The 22,278-nt window shown below is 40.6% G+C and overlaps 1 protein-coding gene across 1 annotated transcript; it reads left to right on the top strand.

Annotated features, from left to right (window-relative positions):
- Window positions 1–5,670: 5,670 nt before the first annotated feature.
- Window positions 5,671–21,816, top strand: adra1aa (adrenoceptor alpha 1Aa). Its single transcript, XM_030737592.1, has 3 exons — window positions 5,671–5,851; window positions 11,935–13,451; window positions 20,648–21,816. Exons 2-3 carry the CDS (start codon window positions 12,554–12,556, stop codon window positions 21,187–21,189), a joined length of 1,440 nt encoding a protein of 479 aa, XP_030593452.1. The 5' UTR covers window positions 5,671–5,851; window positions 11,935–12,553; the 3' UTR covers window positions 21,190–21,816.
- The last annotated feature ends 462 nt before the right edge of the window (window positions 21,817–22,278 follow it).

The raw sequence follows: 22,278 nt of genomic DNA, 5'->3' as shown, positions 1-22,278 counted from the left end.
GACTGACCATGTAACAGGGAAAAACCCTCAGTACTCCTGAAATGACTAATTAAAGTTGCTGTGGTTCTGTATTGTATTTTTCTTTTAATTTGTGTTTTTCACATTAATCCCTGCAAGACTGAACTGTTACATTGATTTAGGCAGAACTGACTCATCCGGGGTCCTGCTAGAGCTACCCTGAGTTATTAAATGTCTGCAGGATGTGAACAATCTAAAAAAGAAAATACACCACTCTTCTCATGAGCAGTAAATCAAATGCATATTCTTATTGCTCGCAGCATCAGCATTACACTTTAAAGTAGGCCTACACTTTGGCAGAGGTCCAGTTTCTGGTGATCATTAGTGTGCTGCGTGACCTTGACTGCAGGTCTCATTGCTGTAGCTTAGGGTCTTACTGTTGATCTCTGGGGTGATATAAGCCCTAAAATCAGTCATTTGCTTTTCATATTCTGGCTATTTTTTTTTTTTCCACTGCACACAACATGAATTCTTACGCATCACAGAGTACAGTATGTTCTCTCGTCTTCAGTTTGTCATTGATATTTGCAGATTTCTCCGTGCATCTGCAAGAAATGATCTTTATAAGCCCACCTGCCTGCATTTCATCTTTATTTTAGATGGCTTTAGCAAACGTATTCTGTCTTCTAGAGACCACTTTAAAATGCATCTCTATTCCAAATTGCAGTGAGCAAATGCAGAGTCATATAAGCCACCTACAGAAATAACAGATTGTGCAGACATTCTGCATGTCCGCACTGCCATCCTCACTGTCCCTCTTAGTGAGGTCAACTTTGCCCTTTGCTTTATCACTCATTCCAGTTTCCTAACTCAGATCTCGCTCTGTGACTGCCTGTTGACTTCACTCATTAGCTGACACCATGGCTGCGTCACTGGTTCATCTTCCTTTGTGTGCCAAATAACGTCCCTCTTATCTGTCCGGTCTCCTCACTTGGATGTTCAATAGCTACAATCAAGGTCACTGCACAAGCCGCTTAGCCTCCCACAGTCTGAATTTAGAAACACGGCATTCAATTTATCTGCTCCGTGGCCTTGAGACAATCTACAAGAGCAGATAAATCTGCAATTATTTTAAATTCATAGATTCAAAATAAATGGGCTCCAAATGGTACTACTGATGGAATAATCTATCTGTAAGTAACCCCGCTGCCCCTAACATTTGTGTTCAGACATTACTTCATCTATTGTCTTCTTTTATTATTATTATTCTTTTCTTTTTTTGTGGAGGTTTAGAATTTCAGTAGGATTTTCTTGTGAACTATTGGTGCAATGTACTCCAGAGCGTAAACACCAGCACTGCTCTAATGACACATGGAGTTGTAATTAATTAATCAGATGACTGGGTAGGCTGTCACCAGTCAAAGGCGGGAAGAGTGAGTTATCATGTTAGATAATCCCTGCCTCTACACCATGATGCATGCACAGAAGAGCATCAGAACAGCTGAGCACACTGAGCCCTCGGGGTGCGTGTGTGTGTGTGTGCGTGCATGTTTGCACACGTGCATGTGAAGACGACAGCCACAGTCACTCCTCTCATAACCCCGGAGTATGACTGTGAACAGTAAGAGAGCAGCATTTAGGCCATAATTAGAGTCCTGTTCATAGTGGAGTTCTGTCTGCTGAGATAATTAGGTCTGTCTTCATTACAGCAATTGCAGATAGAACCACGAAAGGAGCCCAATAAAAGCCTCGACCATTATACCACTTGAACATCATGCAGTCTGCCTGTGGCTCTGCCTTATTACTTTTAAACCCACCGGGTTTCAGAAATGATCAAATGCGGCATGTGGGTGGTGCACAGGTGCTGCTGAGCAACAAACGTTTCAAAATTTAAAACAAGTTCTGCGAAGTGTAATATGATTTCCATATTTTTTTGGATCTGTGAGTTGTATGTTTTTGCGTGTGTGTATGCTCAAATATTGAACATTGGATGAAAAGAAATATGAATCGCATTAAAGTACAGCTTAACGGATGATACTGCTGGGCCATTTTTTTTTTTTTTTTGGTCCAGGCTGAAATATCCTAGCAAATATGAGCTGGATTACCATAAAATGTTCTATGTCCCCTCTTTAATCCACCTGCTTTTGATGATCCCCTGACTTCTCCTCTTTGTCTCTCCACCAGGTCAAAGTTTTTACTAATCCAGAGGAATATCTCTTCTGAAATGGCTGGCACAGATTCTGTTGGGAGTAGTAGTGGTTCAGAAACAATGACTTTTCCTTTAGTGCTGCCGTGACATTGTTAAAAAGCCGTGAACTTTGGTACAGACGTTCATATCTCTCAAAGGGTAAACTGTAAACCCTTCAGTGTTCCCTGAACTTTTTATAATTTCCCCAATAATTTGCTTAACTGCTGAAACCCACAAAGCAAATCATGCTGCAAACAAGCAAATAAGAACACCGAGCATGTTAAATGATTTACTTCACATTGCAGTGCCTGTAGTAGCTTGCTTTTGCCGGCTAGTGTTTGAATCAAAGTACAGACTCTCAGAACAGCTGGCATGACTTTAAACCTGTCTTTTTAATGCTCGTTGCTCCTTGTGTGGAACGAGTAAAAGCCTTCTTTAAACAGACACTGAAGTCATTTAAAATTCTTACAGCCACACTTCATCGTTCCAATTAAAATACCACACAAAAAAAAATCACTTTTTAATGACTTTCTTTTGTGCGTCACTGAGCAAAGACACTGTCTTATCCTGCCGGCTGTGAATGCATTACAGTATCAGTTTCATGTAACTGATTGGGAACAATTAAATACAAAAGGATCTGTCAGCTTTGAGTGAATCACAGAACTGTCACTTGGCGCCGAGCACCAGGAGCTCATGTAAAATTTATGCCAAACAGTAATGAAGTGATGGATGCTCCTTTTGCTCACGCCATCACAGGTGCTGTACAGGATGGCTGCAGTAGGATGCAGTGATGAGGTTCTGACCACAGCCACTGATGATTTTTTTTTTTTTTTTTTTTGCTCTTCAACCTGCATTTCAGGTGTAAGCCCCAGATTAGTTTGTGTGTGGGAGGACAGCAGTCTGCTGCAGCATAGCAGGTATAAGGAGCTTCATCAGCGTGATGACAGAATCTGTCACCTTTATTTCACATTGTCATCTCCCCCTTAGCCTACAAAAAAAAACAAAAGAACAGTCGCTTAAGTGCCTCGAGAACATGACACACAACACGAGGTAGCCGCTTCGATCTCGAATTCGCCTGCTATGCACGCCGAGCATTTCATATTAGTCACAGAGTAATGTCAGCAGTGTGCATTTAACAGCCTCGATGATTGAAATCCTGGAGCTGATTTTCTCAAAGTCATAAGCACAGGAGAGAAAATCTCTTAATACGCAATTAAGGTGAATGTCACAGTAAATGCCAACATTGGTATGAATGCTAGACTCAGGTTTGTTTCCTCCATGACAGGAAATGTGTCTTCCAGTGCAGAGATATTGATTTCAGTTTCTTTCAAACTCAGCAGCCCACCTCACTGCATGGGCGGCTCAGACAGGTAATTACTTTTCCAGCAGATAACACGATAGAACCTAACAAGATGCAAATGCACACAAATCAACAGCATGGGTGTTTCACAGGCTTTTTTTTTTTTTAATGCATAACATAATTACAAAACGATTGTTGCGTTAAATGCTTATCACAGAGCGGTTTGGCAGTGCCAGACAGTCATGCATACACAGTAATGACACCTAATCTGCCTAAATGTTGTGATTTTTTGCTTAAATTGCTGCAAAAATTGCCTTTCAATTTTAAAGAAAATCCATCTGTGACCTTTGGTTTCCAGTTTATTGTGCAAGCAAAATAGATATGCCTATTTATGCTGCCCAGGACCTTTCACTGATGTGAACGCGCTCTTTGGAGAGTTCGGAGGTCTACTTGTGATTTTTGCTTTTGACAAGATGTAGCAGCGGATACACCGGCAGGTAAAAAGACGAGCATTGTGAGATGAAAGTCTCGCCATTGATTGAGCGCAGAAGCTGTACGTTAACTGCTCAAATGGCTGCTTTGGCTTAAAATCTCTCATTGGAAACACGCAGCAGCCTCGGGTAAAGCCTTCATATCAGGACCAAGTTTGAAAAACAACAAATACTCCAACTGACTAAACCTGGATTTGTCCACAGTGGGAAGAAAAGAATCAATCCTCACCCCCCCCCCCCCCCCCCCCCAAAAAAAAATCAATGTACTGTGTTTTTCCATGTGTACTTGTGTGTGTGTGTGTGCTTGTTTCTGTTTCATCTCTTCATTATAGCTTAATTGAAAAAGGGGAAACTGTACAGGCACAGGTACTGAATAATAACAGTCCCCGTTGAAATGGCAATGTTTTATAAATTACAATTGTCTCCTGCTGCTCCGACATTAGCAAATGAGTATTGACTGAGTTGTGCAACAGATAGACTGAGAGTCTTATAGAATATGCTGTATGCTGCATATGTCAGCTAAAAGTGCATTTGTTCTTCATCACACTTTCATAATACACTGTCTCATGTCTGAATGCACACTAGTGTTAGTCCTGTTGGTGATAATGATGGGAATATTTTAAGCTACAGCTGGCAGCATGTCTAATTATTTTTAGGGGGTATCAGTACAATCAGTAGGGGGGTATCAGTAAAATTAGTGTGAACTTGATGAGCAGGAAAAAGAAGAAATAAGAAAAGTGAGGGGGTTGACAGCTTTGTTATTAAGAGTCATTTAGAAATAAATCACAGTGTAAATAAATTACCAATTTAGTAACTACAGGCTAGTGCGTTATTGCTACAATGGTACTGTTACTGGAAAGGTACAAATGGTGGGAAACCTACATAAAAGTTTTAAATACAGAAGAAGGGGAAAAAAGTGTTATCAGGCTAAGCCCGTGTAGAATGTGTTCCTAGCACCCATGAAATAGCTGTTTATTTATATTTTAAATGATGAAATATTAAGAGAGGAGCTGTATGTTTGGTTATAGCAAATCACAGATAAATACAAAAGTAAGTTTGACTTAAAAAAAAAGAGATTGTCATTCCAGAAAACTCTTTATGATAGTGTAAGTCTTGGTGATGTGGGCTGTAAAAATAAAGCAGGGTGAGAACATGATTTTTCTGAGAGAAAAAAATGGAACCTATGTGTAAGATATTCATGCTACAGGGTACTTTCTAGGCTGTTATCTAAAGTTTTACACATATTTTTTTAAATAAAATGAATTCCACGGACGGATACGTCAGCTTTACTTTTTATCTTTGGAGTCAAAAGTCATGTGTCAGATGAAACATGACACAAACATTCCTCAACTGAGTTTGGAGGATTTTTTAAAGAATATCCAGACTTAGCAAAACTGTCTGAATTGTGAGAGAAACCATGAAGGTAACGACTTCTGAAGCCGGAAATCACACTTTCGTAACCCTGTAAAAATAGTAAAACTCTTAGCAACTCTTAGCTTTCCGCCCATTGTATTCTCGTACGGTTGCAAGGTGGGTGACGCCGGTTAATTAAGATTTCTGAATGACAGTGACTGGTTGCGATGACGCACGGGGAGGGATGCTGAGCGGGAGTGAGGTGAGGTGATGTGAGGATGGATGGCTGGGTGGTGGTAAGGAGGGGCTGGGGTGGGTGGGAGTAATACGGGCGAAAGTGGTTTCGAAAGGGAAGCAGTGAGAGATTCGGTTGGCCACTCGTTATCATCTGAAGAGACTTGGAGCACCTGAAGCTTCGGGTGTCTGTTCCGGCAGACATGAGGGCTCTCCACGATGAGCGCACTTGGCTCTCCCTTCGCCGCCTCCTAGTGCGTCTCGGCAATCACTGCCGTGCCCAAATGTGGCTCTGCCCAGGCATCAGGATGTGAAAATCAAAGTTAGGTGAGTCCCGGAACAATTCCTGTCGTGCATTTAACAGAAGCATTTCGAATGGATAGGTTATTTCATTGATAAAAACTGTATATATATTTTAATTTAATTGATGCGTCTCTACATTTGCTCACCGTGCTGATGCACTCGTAGGATTAATTTGTTTCGATGCTTGGTTGGAATCTAACGCAGTCAGTAAGTGTGCATAAGTAGTCGAAATAACACAGATTTATTTTTTGGTTTTAATTCAGCTTAATGTTTGGAACAAACTCGTGAAGTGGTTAAAACACAGCCATTACAACTGGCTCCATCCGAGTATCCATCAGGCTGGATCGCGCTGATATGGTTGATTTATGTAATGTTGTCTTTGTTTTTTTTTTTTAACACATCTTTAAGCCACACATAGAAATCGCTTGAATGTGAGCAGTATGGGTTTGAGGAGAAACGCCTATGAGATCTCACACGTCTCCTGTCTGTGTCAGTTTATTGAGGTGGATGTCACTTTGTGTCAGGTGTAGTCCTGCACAGTGGTCTCATCTTATAGAGCTGGGAATTACTCCGCACACCGGTGAAGAGGCTGAGATAGCATCTGAGTCACAATTGCTGTTTACTCCTGACCAATTAAAATAACAGCAGACACAGAGAGGCTGTTTTTTTTTTTTTTTTCTTCTTGTTCTCAAGCAAGCCAGGGATCCTTGTCCAGCTCACTGTTATATGCACGCTTGGAAAACAGCCAAGAAGAGAGAGCCTATATTTGGAGCCTACTCTGCAGAAGAGAAAGATGCTTGCAACTGGAGGACCTCCAAAAAAAAAAAAAAAGGCAGCTATCTACATGTAACCAAGCCAGGCAGGTAACCTCCAGCTACTTCAGCATGGAGCTGTTCACTGTTTTCATTCACCCTGCAGCATATGTCCTCTTTCACTTGGCAACTCCCTCAGTAGAGATGCATTGCATGAATATTAAACCAATCAGTGCTGGACAAAAGCCTCTCCACTAGATCTACAGAACCAAATGAAATCCCATAGTTTAGTGAAATCAACAGGTCTTTTAACAGAAGCCAAAAGTAAGCATGTCACTTTCAATTTATCTTAGAGTTTTAATCATGAGTTTAAGTCTTGTGACCGTAATGTACGAACTGCGTGGATTAAATCAAATTAGATTTGTTTAGGGGGTTGGCAAATCTCCCCATGCAATTTGGTCAATCCTCAAAAGAAAGGTTTTTCTTCTCATTTGAACAAATTTTCTGTGATATAAATGCAGGATAATTGGTAGCCTCCCTCCATCCCTACTCTTATCATCGTTAATGTAAAGCACACTGAGCAGCTGCAAATATGTTTGATAAGAGCATCCTTGACCTGTAATGTAGAACTGACCTGAAACTGATTTAATGTGGAGAACATACACAGTGACAAAGAGCAGATCCTGACAGAGTGGATATATATAGCTGAACCTGTCACATAGTAAATCATTCAACTTGTTTTCCTCAATTGTAACACAGCCTATTTATAATACACTGGCAGTATTAATGCAGCAGTTCATATTTTAAGCTGAGGTAACTTCATTTTTTTCTGCAGTGTGAAATGATGGTGTAATGAGCTCCTGCATTGCTCCTGTGTATACACATGTAGGTCTTTTATTCATAATCACCTTATTAGCATTATTTCCCACATGGGAGGGAGAAGCTCAGGTGCTGATGCATGATGCCAGCATCAGAGCTCAGCTGAGATTTAAAAGTTTAACTCAAACATACAAAACAGGCCAGCCATTGGCTGACAGTGATAGATAGATAGATAGATAGATAGACAGATAGATAGATAGATAGATAGATAGATAGATAGATAGATAGATAGATAGATAGATAGATAGATAGATAGATAGATAGATAGATAGATAGATAGATAGATAGATAGATAGATAGATAGATAGATAGATAGATAGATAGATAGATAGAACAATGCCAGTGAAAAAGAGGACAACTCAGATGAACTTTTAATTTTGTCTGAAATAAAGCAGCTTAACAAAATCCAAAATTCGTCAACATGGCCACTCTACTTTTACTAGTCTTATCTAATCTAGGTTTATATAATCTGCACAGACAAGATTAATTTCACATCTGTCAAAGTGGAGGAGTTCATGCGGCTCCAAGACATTGTTTAAAAGTCAAAAGACTGAACAGTCCAAATGAAATTATGCAAGCCTCAGTGATCAGGCCCTCATACCTTCCTGCACATTGGGCACACTGTAGGCCAGTCATTGATTTTTATTGTCTCCTGAGGCTGGCTTCCTTCAGCCAGTAGGTGGTGCTATGACTTATGAAGAAGTATTGATTAGCTGCACAAAAATTCCACAGTTAATTCAAAATAGCCTCAGGGCTGCTAAGTTATCAGCAAAGTGATTCCACAAACTATGGGTGCATCAGGCAGATTAATTACTGCTCAGTAATGTACAACAGAAGTACTACGATTCTGCTCACAAAGACCCGTCCAAGCACAAACTTTGTGGTGTTAGTGCAAAGCAATCATATTGTTTGTCAGGTAATTTTATTAAAACGCTCCAAAAGGCAAAAAACAGCCAAAACAGTTGCCTGTGTAAACATTTCTGTAAACATGCTTATTTCTATTGAAAAGTTGGCCATTTTTACATGGGAGTCTAAAGGGACTGACTTTGTTTAGGGAGCCTCAAGTGGCCATTTAAGGAACTACAGTTTGTGGCGCTTCAGCGTTGCAATCATTTTGAGCCCGGGATGTTGCTGCTTGCTTCCTCAAACATGTTGAGTCCTTTGTGAAAGCTCGTGTAGAGTTAAAGACAACAGAGATTCCAGCCACGTCTAACAGTGAAGGAAAGGCCACCTTGATTGAGAAACGCCCAGACTGTGTTCAGCACAGACTCCTTCCTCACGTCTGCATACAGATGCACAAGTTTCACTGGCCACTAAAAAAAAAAAAAAAAAAAAAAAGATTTATTTGGAACAAAAAGTGGAAGAAGATCAAGGAGAACAGTCGTTGAGATTCAAGTGGGCTTAATTAATTCCATGCATCACGTTTTAACACTGTGTGGGGACATATTGAATTCCTCTTTTTGCTTATCTTATATAAACACAATGCCACAATAGGAAGGGAAAAAAAAAGAGCGTAATTACCTTTCCTGACTGAAAAAGTACAGACACCACAAAAAAAAAAACAGCTATCCTAGCAATTACTCTCTTTACAGCCTCATAGCAAGATAATGAATTATTTTCATAAGCTTACTTTCTTGGGATAACAGATTACTTTTTACTCTCAATATATATTTCTCAATGTGATGTTAATTTTTCATGAAATTTTTTTTGTTTTCTCAATCATACAATAACTCAGTAGCCACAAAGCACAAACGCAATTTCTGCCCATGTTAGGCATTGACTAAAGTACAGTGTGATGTGCCTTTAATAATGTGCACTCATTGATCCGGCATGTTGAGCAGAAATCAGAGGTTACCTGTGCAGGCTGGCATGCACTGTGTTAACTATTTCACTACCAAGTTTTTCTGTTTTTCGCAGCCTTAAGAATTGATAAAACACTCGGCTTAGCTTTATTTATCATCCAGTGAATAAGAATAATAACAAAACCAAAACATATAAAAATAGCCACTGCGTGGAGAGTGGCTGCTTATTTCAGTAATAAGTTTACTTTATTCCTGATAAAGAGAGAGCGAGCGTGTTTACCAATCCACCTTCCTGTGTGAAATTAAGTACGCCTTTGCTTTCCTGAGTGTTACGGTTCAATTTATTTTCTGCTTTACAAAGGTGGGAAGGGAAACCAAGCTTGGTATCCTTATTAAAGTTGGCGATGAATCACCCTCATGCGTGAATCATGCATCACTAATAAGCTAATTTTATGCATGAGCCATGATTATGAAATTATAAAGAAATAGAAATGCATGGAAAAATAGCATATAGTCAATATTTTTGTGACCACCCCTATAAATTTGCTAAACATGTTTTCGGGGCGCTCCCCCCATCCTACTGACCCCTCCCTGGCTCCAGTGTAGTTTGACCCTGCTGGAAATGCACTCCTAAACCCTGATAAATGAAGAGAAAACAACCTTTTGTTTTAACTGTTTCATCTCAGAATGGTGAGATAAGTGAACTCGTTATCACAAGATAATATCATTAAGAATAACTGCAACCATTCTCAGCTGCCACAACACAGGGTTATAGAAATAGTAATCGTTAAATATATCAATAATATTTTTCCTGCGCGTGGAGCTGGTGCTAACAGACAACGCCCTTTACTTGAATCGGAAACACTTCATTTGTTTTATATAAACCAAAATTGTTTAGAACCAAGGAGCTACGAGCTTTCGAACATTTCGAAATCTGCCAAACAAAAACCTATTTAATAGTTTTAAAATAAACAAAATTACTTGATTTTACATGGCGTTACATGATGAAGTTATGTGTAGGCTGGGCTGATAACTTCCTGGTAGGCAGATTTCTTTTTCTTGGGACTCAGCCATGTTATGAGAGTGGTATCAATATTTCGATCTGACTTGGCGTATTTTCCCAACATGTCAAACTAATGTGTTCTTTAGAAACATTAGGAGTATAGACTGTGACAAGCCTTAACAAATGGTCAAGCTGTAATGTTGTGTTGTTTTGACCTGTGTCTGTATAAAGGTCATGGTATAATACTGATTTTTTTTTTTTTTTTTTTTTTAAGGAGGGATCAAGAGCAAGGTCAGGCCTATCCTGATGTATTATAGGTGACTTAAAGAACATACTGACTCCATTGTTGACACTTCAGCTATTGTGGTTTGGCTCAAAGCAGAGGTTTTAATTGTGTACTATAATGACCAAGTGGTCCATACTGATGAACAGTAATGGAAAAAAGTTTCACAGGACTCTATGCAGTACTATGAAAAGCAAAGTGCAACCTTATTGGAATTAAGAGGGTAAGGAGCATCTAGGAGCTGGTAATTAAATGTATTTGATGATCAGCGTGTGTGAGCACCTCTATAAAAAACAGAAAAACTTTTGGCAGTTTACTGCTCGGGAGCATTCAGGTGTGTGTTAACACAATGCTTCACTCGTCCAAGGAAATTCACCCCAATCTCAGACTTTACAGACTTCAGTTAGCAGGTTAAATGATGAAGTTTGTGACAGTATAATTAAAAAAGACTGAATGAGTATGGCTTAGGTTTGCAAGGGTTTGCAAAGTTGCATCTGAACAAACTATAAGACTTCTGGAACAATGTCCTTTGGACAGATGAGACCAAACTGGAGATGTTTGGGCGTAATGCACAGCACCACGTTTGGAGAAAACCAAACACAGCACATCAGCACAAACACTTTATACCAACATTCAGCACAGTGGTGGAGGGGTGATGATTTGGGTTTGTTTAGCAGCTACAGGACCTGAACACCTGCGAGTCACTAAGTCGGACATGAGCTGCTCTGTATACCAAAGTATTCTAGAGTCACATGTGAGGCCATCTGTCTGACTGTTAAAGCTTGGCCCAAATTGAGTCATGCAACAGGACAATGATCCCATGTATGCCAACAAATCTACATTAGAATGACTGAAAAAGAAAAGAACCAAGCGGTTGTAGTGGCCCCATCGAAGTCCAGACCTCAGCCTGATTGAAATGCTGTGGTGGGACCTTCAGAGACCCGCGCGTGAACCAATGCCTACAAACCTCAATTAACCAAAGAAGCGTTGTAAAGAAAAAGTTGGCTGATAAAGGCACACAGAAAAAAAAAAAATCAAGTTATTGCTGCTAAAGGCAGTTCCAGAAACGAATGAATCACTGGGTGTTTTTAACAAGACTGTACTGACTCCTATGAAAACTTTTCACATGACTGTAAGTTTCTGTGTTTCCTAGCCTCACTTTGGGTTTCGCCCATTATCAAGACGAGACAGTGGCGGCATTGATTTGACAGCAGCTGTGGCTCAAACATTGTCTCCCGCCCACCTTCTTGATTGAGCTGAGGAGCAGAAATTTTAAACAACAACAAAAAAAGAAAACCGCAAACAAAACAATGAGCAGAACAAGGATGACTGCTTTTGCTTTTCACTGTATGTGACGTATGCGTCTTCTTCTGTCTCTCTTTTCAAAGGCACTGGATACTGTTGCTGTCAGCTGTTGATACTGAAGCTGAAGCTGAATTTCCCCTTCTGCATTCAACACACCAGCCTGGATGTTAACTAATGCTCACCTACTACTCTGTCCAGGAAAAACAGCTTCTCATTTTAAGACAACAGACTTTCATTTTCAGTCCAAACAGTGATTTTTTTTTTTTTTTTTTTTGGTTCAGAGAACATTCAAAGACTTCCTAAATCATGCACCCCCATCTGTCCCATGTATCCATAATGCAGTGGCTTGCACCAGCTGCATGAAAACAGTCAGTTTTAACATCATTATTTTCAAGATGGATCACCCGATTTCAGCTCAGTAGGTTTCGTTTGCATATATTATATTTCTCTTTCAGTATTTCTGCATGCAACTTGTCGTTTTATTTTCCTTGATGCATTGCCAACGTAATGGCTCGTTTGGTCGAGGCATCATCATTCAAATTATGTTTTGACAAGACAGGCTTAATGTGATCATTACTCTAATGGCTTTTATGAGAATGGCCTGATAGCACCTTTCTCTTGTAGTCAACTTAAATAGTTGTGCGCTTCAGTCTACCTTTTTTACACAGAACAGTTTTGAGTACCAGCATTGTATTGGAACTAATGATTCCTGTGCTGGACAATATGACCCCAGCTCCTCTGACACAGAACTGCTCCAACTGCAGCCATGTTTTAGTCCCAGAGGTCAATGTGGTCAAGGCTGTGGTGTTGGGTCTGGTGCTTGGTCTCTTCATTGGGTTTGGAGTAGTGGGAAACATTCTGGTAATCCTCTCAGTGGTTTGCCATCGACACCTGCGGACAGTCACGCATTATTTTATAGTTAATCTGGCAGTGGCAGATTTGCTGCTGAGCTCCACTGTACTGCCTTTCTCTGCCATTTTGGAAATCCTGGATCGGTGGGTGTTTGGACGGGCTTTTTGTAATGTTTGGGCAGCTGTGGATGTGCTCTGCTGCACGGCTTCCATCATGAGCCTCTGTGTAATATCTGTGGACCGCTACATTGGAGTAAGCTACCCTCTGCGTTACCCAGCAATAGTCACAAAACGCAGGGCTTTTTTGGCAGTGATGCTGCTGTGGGTGCTGTCTGTCATCATATCTATTGGACCTTTGTTTGGCTGGAAAGAGGCACCGCCTGAGGACGAGTCCATTTGTAAGATCACAGAGGAGCCAGGCTACGCGATCTTCTCTGCTGTGGGCTCCTTCTATCTTCCTTTGGCCATCATATTGGTAATGTACTGTCGGGTCTATGTGGTAGCTCACAGAGAGAGCCAGGGGCTGAGAGAGGGCCACAAGACAGAGATGGCAGATTCAGAGCAGGTGATTCTCAGGATACACCGAGGCAACACGAATGTATCAGACGACGAGGCCCTTCGCAACCGCACACATTTTGCTCTGAAGCTGCTGAAATTCTCTCGTGAGAAGAAGGCTGCCAAGACCTTGGGCATTGTGGTTGGCTGCTTTGTGTTGTGCTGGCTCCCCTTTTTCCTGGTGCTACCCATCGGTGAGTATTATCATGTTCATCTTACATACAATTCCTAATGTTAAGAGTCAGAGTTCCAAGATTTGTCTGGGCAAATCTAATTTTAATCAGAGCAGCCTATATGTTATTTGCTTTCAGGAATGAATGGAAATACTTCAACAGTTTGGTTATTTGAATTCTGACACTGCTCGTGTGAGTAAATATGAATACATAATGTAGAAGACTGGAAACAAGTGGACAGCTAACCAGGCCCTCTTCCAAGCTCATCAACTGACTCTTTAAACATTTTTGTTTAATGACTTTGAGAGTGTAGAAATGGGAAATTGTGGTTTCATTGGACTATTTCTTAGCTGGCTGCAGTGACCTGCTAGAGGTGCTGTCACCTCTATTAACTCCTGCCTTCCATTTCCGAAGAATGGACAAATATAAGAGCGATGTTGTCATTTCATCTAACTCTCAGTATCAATAAAAAAATGATTTTTTTTTTTTAGAAACATCACTGGAGCACAGACAGTCAATGATATGCTCTGCAACTGTTAATCAATAACATTTCACATGTTAAAAATAGGTCCATATATTTGATTACCTGCTCCTACGCATGAGTCAGACCACTTTTAGAGAGCAATTTAACATCTGAATTTATTCCCATTACACATTCACTGATCAATTTATTCTACAGTCATGTTTTTAAGTGCTGGCTAATTTCATAGTAAGATGATGTTAAGTGAAAGTCTCCTTTGTGGGATGACACTGAGGTTACTCGCATTCAGACGAGCCTGTGGCCTCTTGAGCAGTATAGTAAATGCTTTCGACTCGGCCAGGTAGTCGTTCTATAAATAGGCTCTATAAATCTTTCACATCTCTGTCATCCTCCAGTGCTCCCCTGTCTGTAAACAAAAGGACTAAATTTGAAACCAAGACATATTTCAAGCCAGACCCTTGAATGGCATGTCAAGCCGTTTTTTTCCCTTGTGTCTGTGGTTCCCTTCATCAAGGGGCCAGATCTTCAATGATAGATAAAGCCTTCACACTGAGGCCAAACCTCATATAATGGTGTCTTCAAGAGCACCCAGATGAGCTTGAAGGGAAGTAATCATATGGCAAACCTATGCACTGCAAGTGCTGTTGTCAATCATGTGAGAAGGAAATCCGACCCAAGCAGGTATGAGATATGGCACAATCCTAACAAATCCTGCAGGGTTTGTATTTATTCCATGCTCTCATGCCTGTAAATATAGCTGCCACCATTTGGCTGTGTACCTCCTGACTGGGAAATGAGGCAAAGCCTCAGCTTATGAATGCTCCCTTACTAATATTGGCGTCACACTGCATACCACTGCCACATAAGTCTGTGGACAATGATAGATTCAGCACTGAATCACCAAGCACTGGTCTAGTTTTGATTTGTAGACCTGGATAAGTCTTGATAGCATGAATTTGTTTATTAAGTAGATATTATTTAAATTAGTATCTATATTAATTGTGGGATGGTTTGGACATGTGCAGAGGAGTGATAGTGGGCGTATGGAACAAATGATGTTGAATATGGAGCTGCCAGGTAGGAGTTAAAGAGGAAGACCACAGAGAAGATTCATGGATGTAGTGAAGGAGGACATGCAGAGGGTTGGTGTGACAGAAGAGAATGCTAGGGGTACGGGGAGATGGAGGCAGATGATCCACTGTGGTGACCCCTTAAGGGAGTAGCTGAAAGAAGAGGAAGAAGATCGGTAAAAATTGTGGGACATTAATTATGGCAGTAATTCTAAAATGGTGTTAAAAGGCTCTGTGTTTATGTGTGGTTTGTCCTTGACGTGTTAGAAGTCCTTCTTAGGAACTATAACAAGTGTGAAGCATCCATCAGTCTGTCCTTTTTCTTAACCATTTAGCCAGTTCAGGGTCAGGTGGTGGGGGCTAGATCCAATCCTAGCTGACACTGGATGAGAGGCAGAGTACACCCTAAACAGGTTACCAGTCCATCACAGGGATAACACAGAGCGACAGACAGCCAGTCGCTCCCCCACCCAAGGCCAATTGTGTATCACCACTTAAACTAACAAGAATGTCTTTAGACTGTGGAAGGAAACTGGAGCAGGAGGCTTCTGACTAAGAGGCTGCAGTGTCACCCTAATGTACAGCATGCCATTGCTGTTATAAAGAGCAACTTCACGACGGGTCCTTGTGCTAAAAAATGTTAAGACACTGGACACAAACTGAGATGTTTCCCATCTCCAGTCCCAGCCAGGACTCATTATTGTTCCTCTATAAATTCAGGTGTGGGTGGGGTCGGGCACAATGACAGTGACATAAAGGCAAAAGATTAATTAAGACCCTTTGACTCACTGTGTCAGCTGGTGTTGAGTATCTCTTTGAACCAGTGCTGATGAAGTTTTTTTTTTTTTTCCTAAGAGTTATTTTTGGCATTTTGCATTCTGATAGTGCCACTGAAAAGAAAGACAGGAACTTTGGGAGAAAGAGCAGGTGAATGACATGCAGCATAATGGCTGTGTCCACCCCAGACACTGCCCTTATGCTGATAAACATTTTAAAACGAACAATGGGTCACATAACTACGTGTTATGTAGTTCTTTTTTTAGTCTAACTGAGCACCCAAACCAGCTGCATTTACCCATTCACACACATGCATTTGGTGAACTGAAATTATGATGAAAACTAGACTTTAGGAAAAAAAGAAAAGCAAGTGAAGCAGTATTGCCTGCTTACAAAACCTGTTACAATACAGCGAATCTAAAGAGCAAACTGCTTTCATTTTAGTCTTTTTCAATTTGGCCAAAAGTGTTAACACAACAAGCCACCAGGCAATATTTATATTGCTACAGGGATGGCTACAGTGCTATGAGTCAGCTGCCTTCACAAGGCACCTTGTGCACTTCGGGTCGACCTGAAAAATTTAGAAACCATTATGAATCAGATGTGTTTTTTGAGTTGATGAACTTACAAGTTAAATATTTCCCAAATCTAAATATTTTAATTACATGCTGCATGTACCATTAGATTCCAGTTAAATTAGCGTGCTTATTAAGCCAGCCAAAATATTCCCAGTTGAATTAACTTTTTTTTCATAGTGTGGGCTTCATTTTTTAATTACAAAAAGGCACTTCATTGCCTCGGCTCCATTATTTTAGGCAAGCACGAGTAATATGACTTTAACTTTTAAAATGAAATACTGCTGTAATCATTCATTACTCCTGTCTTACACAAAACATGTAACAAGCATCAGCCAGACAGCCTGAAATCAACTTCCCATTTTTATTTGCATAAGCAGATTATGATTCCTATCTGTGTCACCACAGCGATAGTCAATAACTCGGTTACCAACTTTGCTCATGGTGTCACAGATTTGCTTTTCTAACATGAAGGTAAATAAGACAGAAGCTGAACAATGCAACTGTGATAGAGCATGCATAATCTTTTAGCAAATGTCTATAATTTACTGCAAACCTGGAACTTTTTCCAACACGCCCACTCTGAACACTAAAATATTACTGAACCATATGGACAAAAGTACTTGCCCACCTACACATTACACCTACAGGGGATGCTCGACCATGGAAACCCATGCCATGAGGCTCACGGCGCACAATTTTTGTGCTGATGTTGACGCCAGAGGAGGTTTGAAACTCTGCAGTCATTAACTCGTCAGAGCCTTGGAGATTTTTGCGCTCAGTGCACCTCAGCTCCGTCGCTTGGTCTGCCACTTCGTGACTGAGTTGAGCACCACGCTCAAATTCAGTGAGCGCTTTAAACCACCCATTCTTTGTAAAGGGAGACTGCATCGTTAAGTGCTTGATTTTATACACCTGTGGCAATGATGCTGAAAACACCTGAGTTCAGAGTTTAAGAGGTGTGGGCCAGTATATTTGTCCATATAGTCTATGTATAGTACTTGAATTATATTTTTAAGTATAAAATAGCGCAAAATAGTGTGCCAACACTTAAAACACAGGAGTTGTAGCAACACCAACACAATCCTTCCTCTGTACCAGCCCTACTCCAGCACGCATCACAGGATATGTTAAAGTGGTCTGATCTGGACTTCCAGGGAGAGCTGAAAACATAATATTTGCACTGTAATCAGTCCAGAGTTACAAATGGAGATGACCCTGTAGGGGAGCTGTCATGGAGCTTTTTGATCACACATGAAGTGTTTGGTTGTTGATGAGGCATATCACTAACTGTAATGTGATTGGCTGTGGGGCAGGCGCTGAAAGAGAGTGAGGTTGCAGGGACAAAGAAATCTTAAAACCTGCATGAGAGACGCTGCTTTTAAATTTACCCACTGCAGACAATTAACAGCAACGAGGAGTACATACTTACCAAGGTTATGTAATCTGAGACATTCACAAAGTAGAGCTCCTTAGGTGATGGGATGTGCAGAGCCCATCTGGTTTACTAGCCTGACCTGCTAGGAGGAACAAAACATGCTTGCCAGGAGCAAAATTCTCAGCAACCAGACAGCAACAAGCAAAAAGCCTGAAATTTTTTGTGAGCCCACAGCCAACCATCTGCCTACACTCCATCCAACCTTGCTAGAGGCGCAACATCAGATCTCTGTGCTTGGTTTGGGTTGCTTCCATTTAAACTCAAACTTTAAAAACCTCACTGCTAAGAAAGCAAGACAGGTAAAAGGGAAAAGCAAAAGAAACATAGGTAATATAAAGAGATACAGAAAATATATTTATTTCATAATTATTTATTATAACAGTCAATTCCTATTTCATTCAAAGGTCACCAAAGCAATATTAATTTGGGTTATTATTATTATTTTTCCCCATTTTTCAAGTTAAAGGCATAGAAAGTGCTAAATGAAATAATTCCAAAAACTGCACTAAAATTGAACATTTTGACAAAACTAATGAAAAGTATGTTTTTTAAGAAAAAAAAAAACTATAATATCTCAGAGTCGTACTTGACCAAGTAACCAAAAAGAAAATTAAAATGAATTATACTGAACAATTTTCTGGCCTATCAGAAGACTGAAAGTCATTCAGTAATGTATACTCATGCCACTTTCTTACACCTTCCTAGTACTGGGTTTGACCCCCTTTTGCCTTCAGAATTGCATTAATTCTTCTTGGCAAAGCTTCAACAAGGTGCTGGGACCGAGATGTGACTCTCCCACCCTCTCACATCCCAAAGGAGTTCCACTGGACTGAGACTGTGGAGGCCATTTGAGTGCAGTGACCTCACTGTCATGCTAAAAAAAAAAAAACCCAAAAAAACAGTTTGAGATCATTTGAGCTTTGTGACATGGTGTGTTACCCTGCTGGAAGCATCCATCAGAAGATGCCTTCCTGTCAGTCTGAAGAAGTCAACAAGGGATTTTAGCCCAGAAAGTTTCCACCCACTGGCTATTTTCTCTTTTTCTGAGAAAATCACCTTTGTTCCTTCCAGCCAACCTCAGCCGGTTGTCTTAACTACATGACTAAATTCATTGAGTTGCTGCCATGTGATTGGCTGATTAGATTTTTGCACTACCAAGCAGTTGAACAGGTGTATCTAATGAAGTGGCCAGTGAGTGTCTGTAAATAGCACTCATATTAGCGTTCTCATTTTAACTAGTGCTGTTAAAATGTGCACCCTTTCTTTCTTTATAGTAATTGAAGGCAGCACAGCTCGAACACGAGGTTTACGGACACTGGCTTTGTTTAAATGGAGCTTAAGATTCTGATTAAAATCAATTTAAAAGACCAGGAAACAAATGGGTTAAACAAAATAACAGTAAAATTGCTACATAATGACCTCAATCAGAATAAACATGCCAAAAATGAAATTTCAATCAGCTCCAAAGAGATTTTTTTTTTTTTTTTGGCACTTTAATGCACCCTTAAAACTCTTAAAAGAATTAAAAACAACATAAACATGAACACCGGTGCCCTGAACAGACAAATAACTGTGTATGTATCCATATTCAGGGAGCACTTAAACATGTGATCATACGCATCACTCTTACATATGTCGCACTGTTCAGATTAAATGCTTCCGTGCATGTGAACGCTAAGCCGGATTAATATCACATCCCATGCAAGCAGCTGGCCAGAAATCTTCAATCTGAATGAATTCAATCAGCACGAAAAAAACAAAACGCGTGCATTTAGCGGCAGCTGCTGATGCATCATTGATTTTAAGCATCAACACAGTTGCAGTTCTTGTCTATTTTTATATTCCAAAAATGAATCTGTCGAGGGTGCGGGCAGTAATAGAATTGGGGATTTTTGGCACAGCTGGGGATAAAATGCATTAGCTGCATAGCCAGGCATGAAATAATTTCCTCTCCAACTCTTGTTTCTATCCATCTCTATATCACAATCCCATTTTTTTCCCTCAAGGCTACGTTTAACCCTCTCAGGAGCTTGCCCAATAAAACATTTCACGAGGCAGCTTTTCTCCTTCTGCCTCTGAAAATAGATGGCAGATAGACAGATATAGTGGAGCCGCACAAGAAGCCAGCTATTTCATTATTTTAATGTCTCACTGCCAGCCATTGAATATGTGAAGCGTCACCTACATTTACAATGAGCAATAGGCCTGCATGTAATGCGTCCATTAAGCCATTACCTTTACCACTTCATTAAAGATCCCACTCACATTCCTCGCGCGCTCTAATCAAAAGCAAGCACAGTTTCTGAGAGCAATTTTGACAAAATCCTTAACCTTGGTGGCAAAGAGGAAGCTTCTATAAAGTGGAACTCAGATAAAACAACTAGAAATAAAGTGTAACACGCAGATATAAATCGGTGAAGGGGTTTGATCCTGTCTTCATTTCAAATAGTAATAAAAGAAACTAATGGAATACAGCGAGTAATTGGAGCTCTAAAAACTGACTCAAACGTAGTTTAACCACAGTGACAGCACGGCTCGAGGCAGCGCCGCTCAGGTTTACTGCTTCAGTCTGGACTGAAGTATCTCAATAACTATTGGATGGACTGTTATAAACTGGAAGCCCCGAGGATGTGTCCTAGTGATCTGGGGCATTTTTTTCTCTAGTGTCCACAGAAAGTAAACATTTTTCAATTATTCTTTTCAGTGAAGCAGTTCCCTGTATTAAATAAATCTTAATAACTATGTTGATCCTAAGGGACAAATTCTGTTTAGGTGTGCGAGGCAACCATCATGCTACTGAATTCTCCCATAAATTTACATTCTCCTCCATGTCTCTCATTTATAATGTCTGTGATGTGTGTCTGACGTCCCTACAGGTTCCATTTTCCCTGCATACAGACCTTCAGACACCGTCTTCAAGATCACCTTCTGGCTCGGTTACTTCAACAGCTGCATCAACCCCATCATTTACCCATGCTCCAACCAGGAGTTTAAGAAAGCTTTCCAGAGTTTACTTGGAATTCACTGTTTGAGTACGACTCCCAGACCACACCACCATCATCAGAGTCAGACACAGGGTCACGGCCAGCCCCTCACCCTGGGCCTCGACAGCAGGGGGCCTCCTTCTCGGCTCAGCCCCTCCTCCTCGATGGCCCTCTCGAGAACTCCTTCTTCCAGGGACAGCAGGGAATGGAAGGTCTTTTCCGGAGCTCCAACGGGTGAATCTGGACCAGCTGAAACAAGCAGAGCAAAAGTGGCCAAACTCTGCAATAAAAGCTTACAGCGGACCTGCTGCTGCATCCTCAGGGCTGGCACCCCGCCACAGGAGTCCAACTGCAGCCAGCCCCCCTCTGCCAGGAACCTTCCCACCATTAAAATCCACCAACTGTCCCTATCTGAAAAAGGAGAGCCTGTATAACCACTGCACTGCTTCACCTATTTGTCATGAGTATCTTTTCAAAGTCACACATGAGAGTAAATGCCCTTTCGCTCTGTTAACATCACAAAGGAATGAGCTGGTGGTGTAATAATGGCTGCTTTTAAATTTAAATTTCAAATTTCATCTCAGCTTTGAGAGCATTCTGTGATTATTATTTTTTTTTATCTTGATGTTACACTGTCAGAAATGTAACCACAATAAAGTATATCCTCCCCTCCCCCCCTGACACCACCATAATAAAGGGACTTTTTTAGCTTTTTACAGCTTGGGATCAATGAAAATAAGGGAAGTTACCAAATCTGGGAAGGACTCCTATGAAGAAAAACCAAAAAGAGCAAAAGATTTCTATATGTTTACACCTTTTTTTATTGTCCAGAAAAGGCCGTTTAAATGTCAGAAGTCGTGACAAGGAAAACCTTTAATATTGCATGATTTCAACACTAATTTCAAAATGCTGATCGATCGGTGCTGCTCCTGTTGTTTCCAGATTTTGCTTACTGCTCCTGTGGTGAAAATGTTGTTTGTGTACTACTCTGTACACAGTGGAAACCAAGGGACCTCACATATTTCTCTGTCACATACAATAAATTTGTAAGACATACTCCTAACAAGGGATTCATGAGGACATTTTTGGACTTTGGTGTTATTTATTTACTTTGTTTTGTTTTTTCTTTTCTTTTTTTTTTAACTTGGTTTTATTTGCTTAATATATAGCCCCTTAAAATTTCTAGTTCATCTCTTCACATTCCCACAATTACATGTACCTCTGAGCAGTGCCAGATGGATGTCTTAATATACTTCAGTGGAATTTTAACTGACCTTGTGGTTGCTGGCCTCAATCCTGACCGACTCCAAGCCTCTTAGAAAAATTTACCAGATTTAGCGATGTCAGGATAAGTCATACGCAGTCTCAGACTTTCTTCTCTCAGGCTGTACTCTTTGTCTTTCTGTCTTTTTTCTTTAGCCACATTTCACATAGAAAGAAGGCGGCCTTTGACTTGGCCTTCTTAAGGTCTTCAGCACACGCTGTCTAGTGTAGTTCACAGGTGGATGTGTAGTGGGAGTTCC

This window comes from Archocentrus centrarchus, chromosome 9 (genome assembly GCF_007364275.1).
Source record: "Archocentrus centrarchus isolate MPI-CPG fArcCen1 chromosome 9, fArcCen1, whole genome shotgun sequence".
Lineage (NCBI taxonomy): Eukaryota > Metazoa > Chordata > Actinopteri > Cichliformes > Cichlidae > Archocentrus > Archocentrus centrarchus.
This window is presented reverse-complemented; position numbering and strand designations above follow the sequence as displayed.

Excerpts from the sequence above, each read along its gene's own strand:
- adra1aa (XM_030737592.1), top strand. The coding sequence starts at position 12,554 with ATGATTCCTGTGCTGGACAATATGACCCCAGCTCCTCTGACACAGAAC. Across the intron at positions 13,452-20,647 it reads TTTCCTGGTGCTACCCATCG|GTTCCATTTTCCCTGCATAC; the intron begins GTGAGTATTATC and ends ACGTCCCTACAG.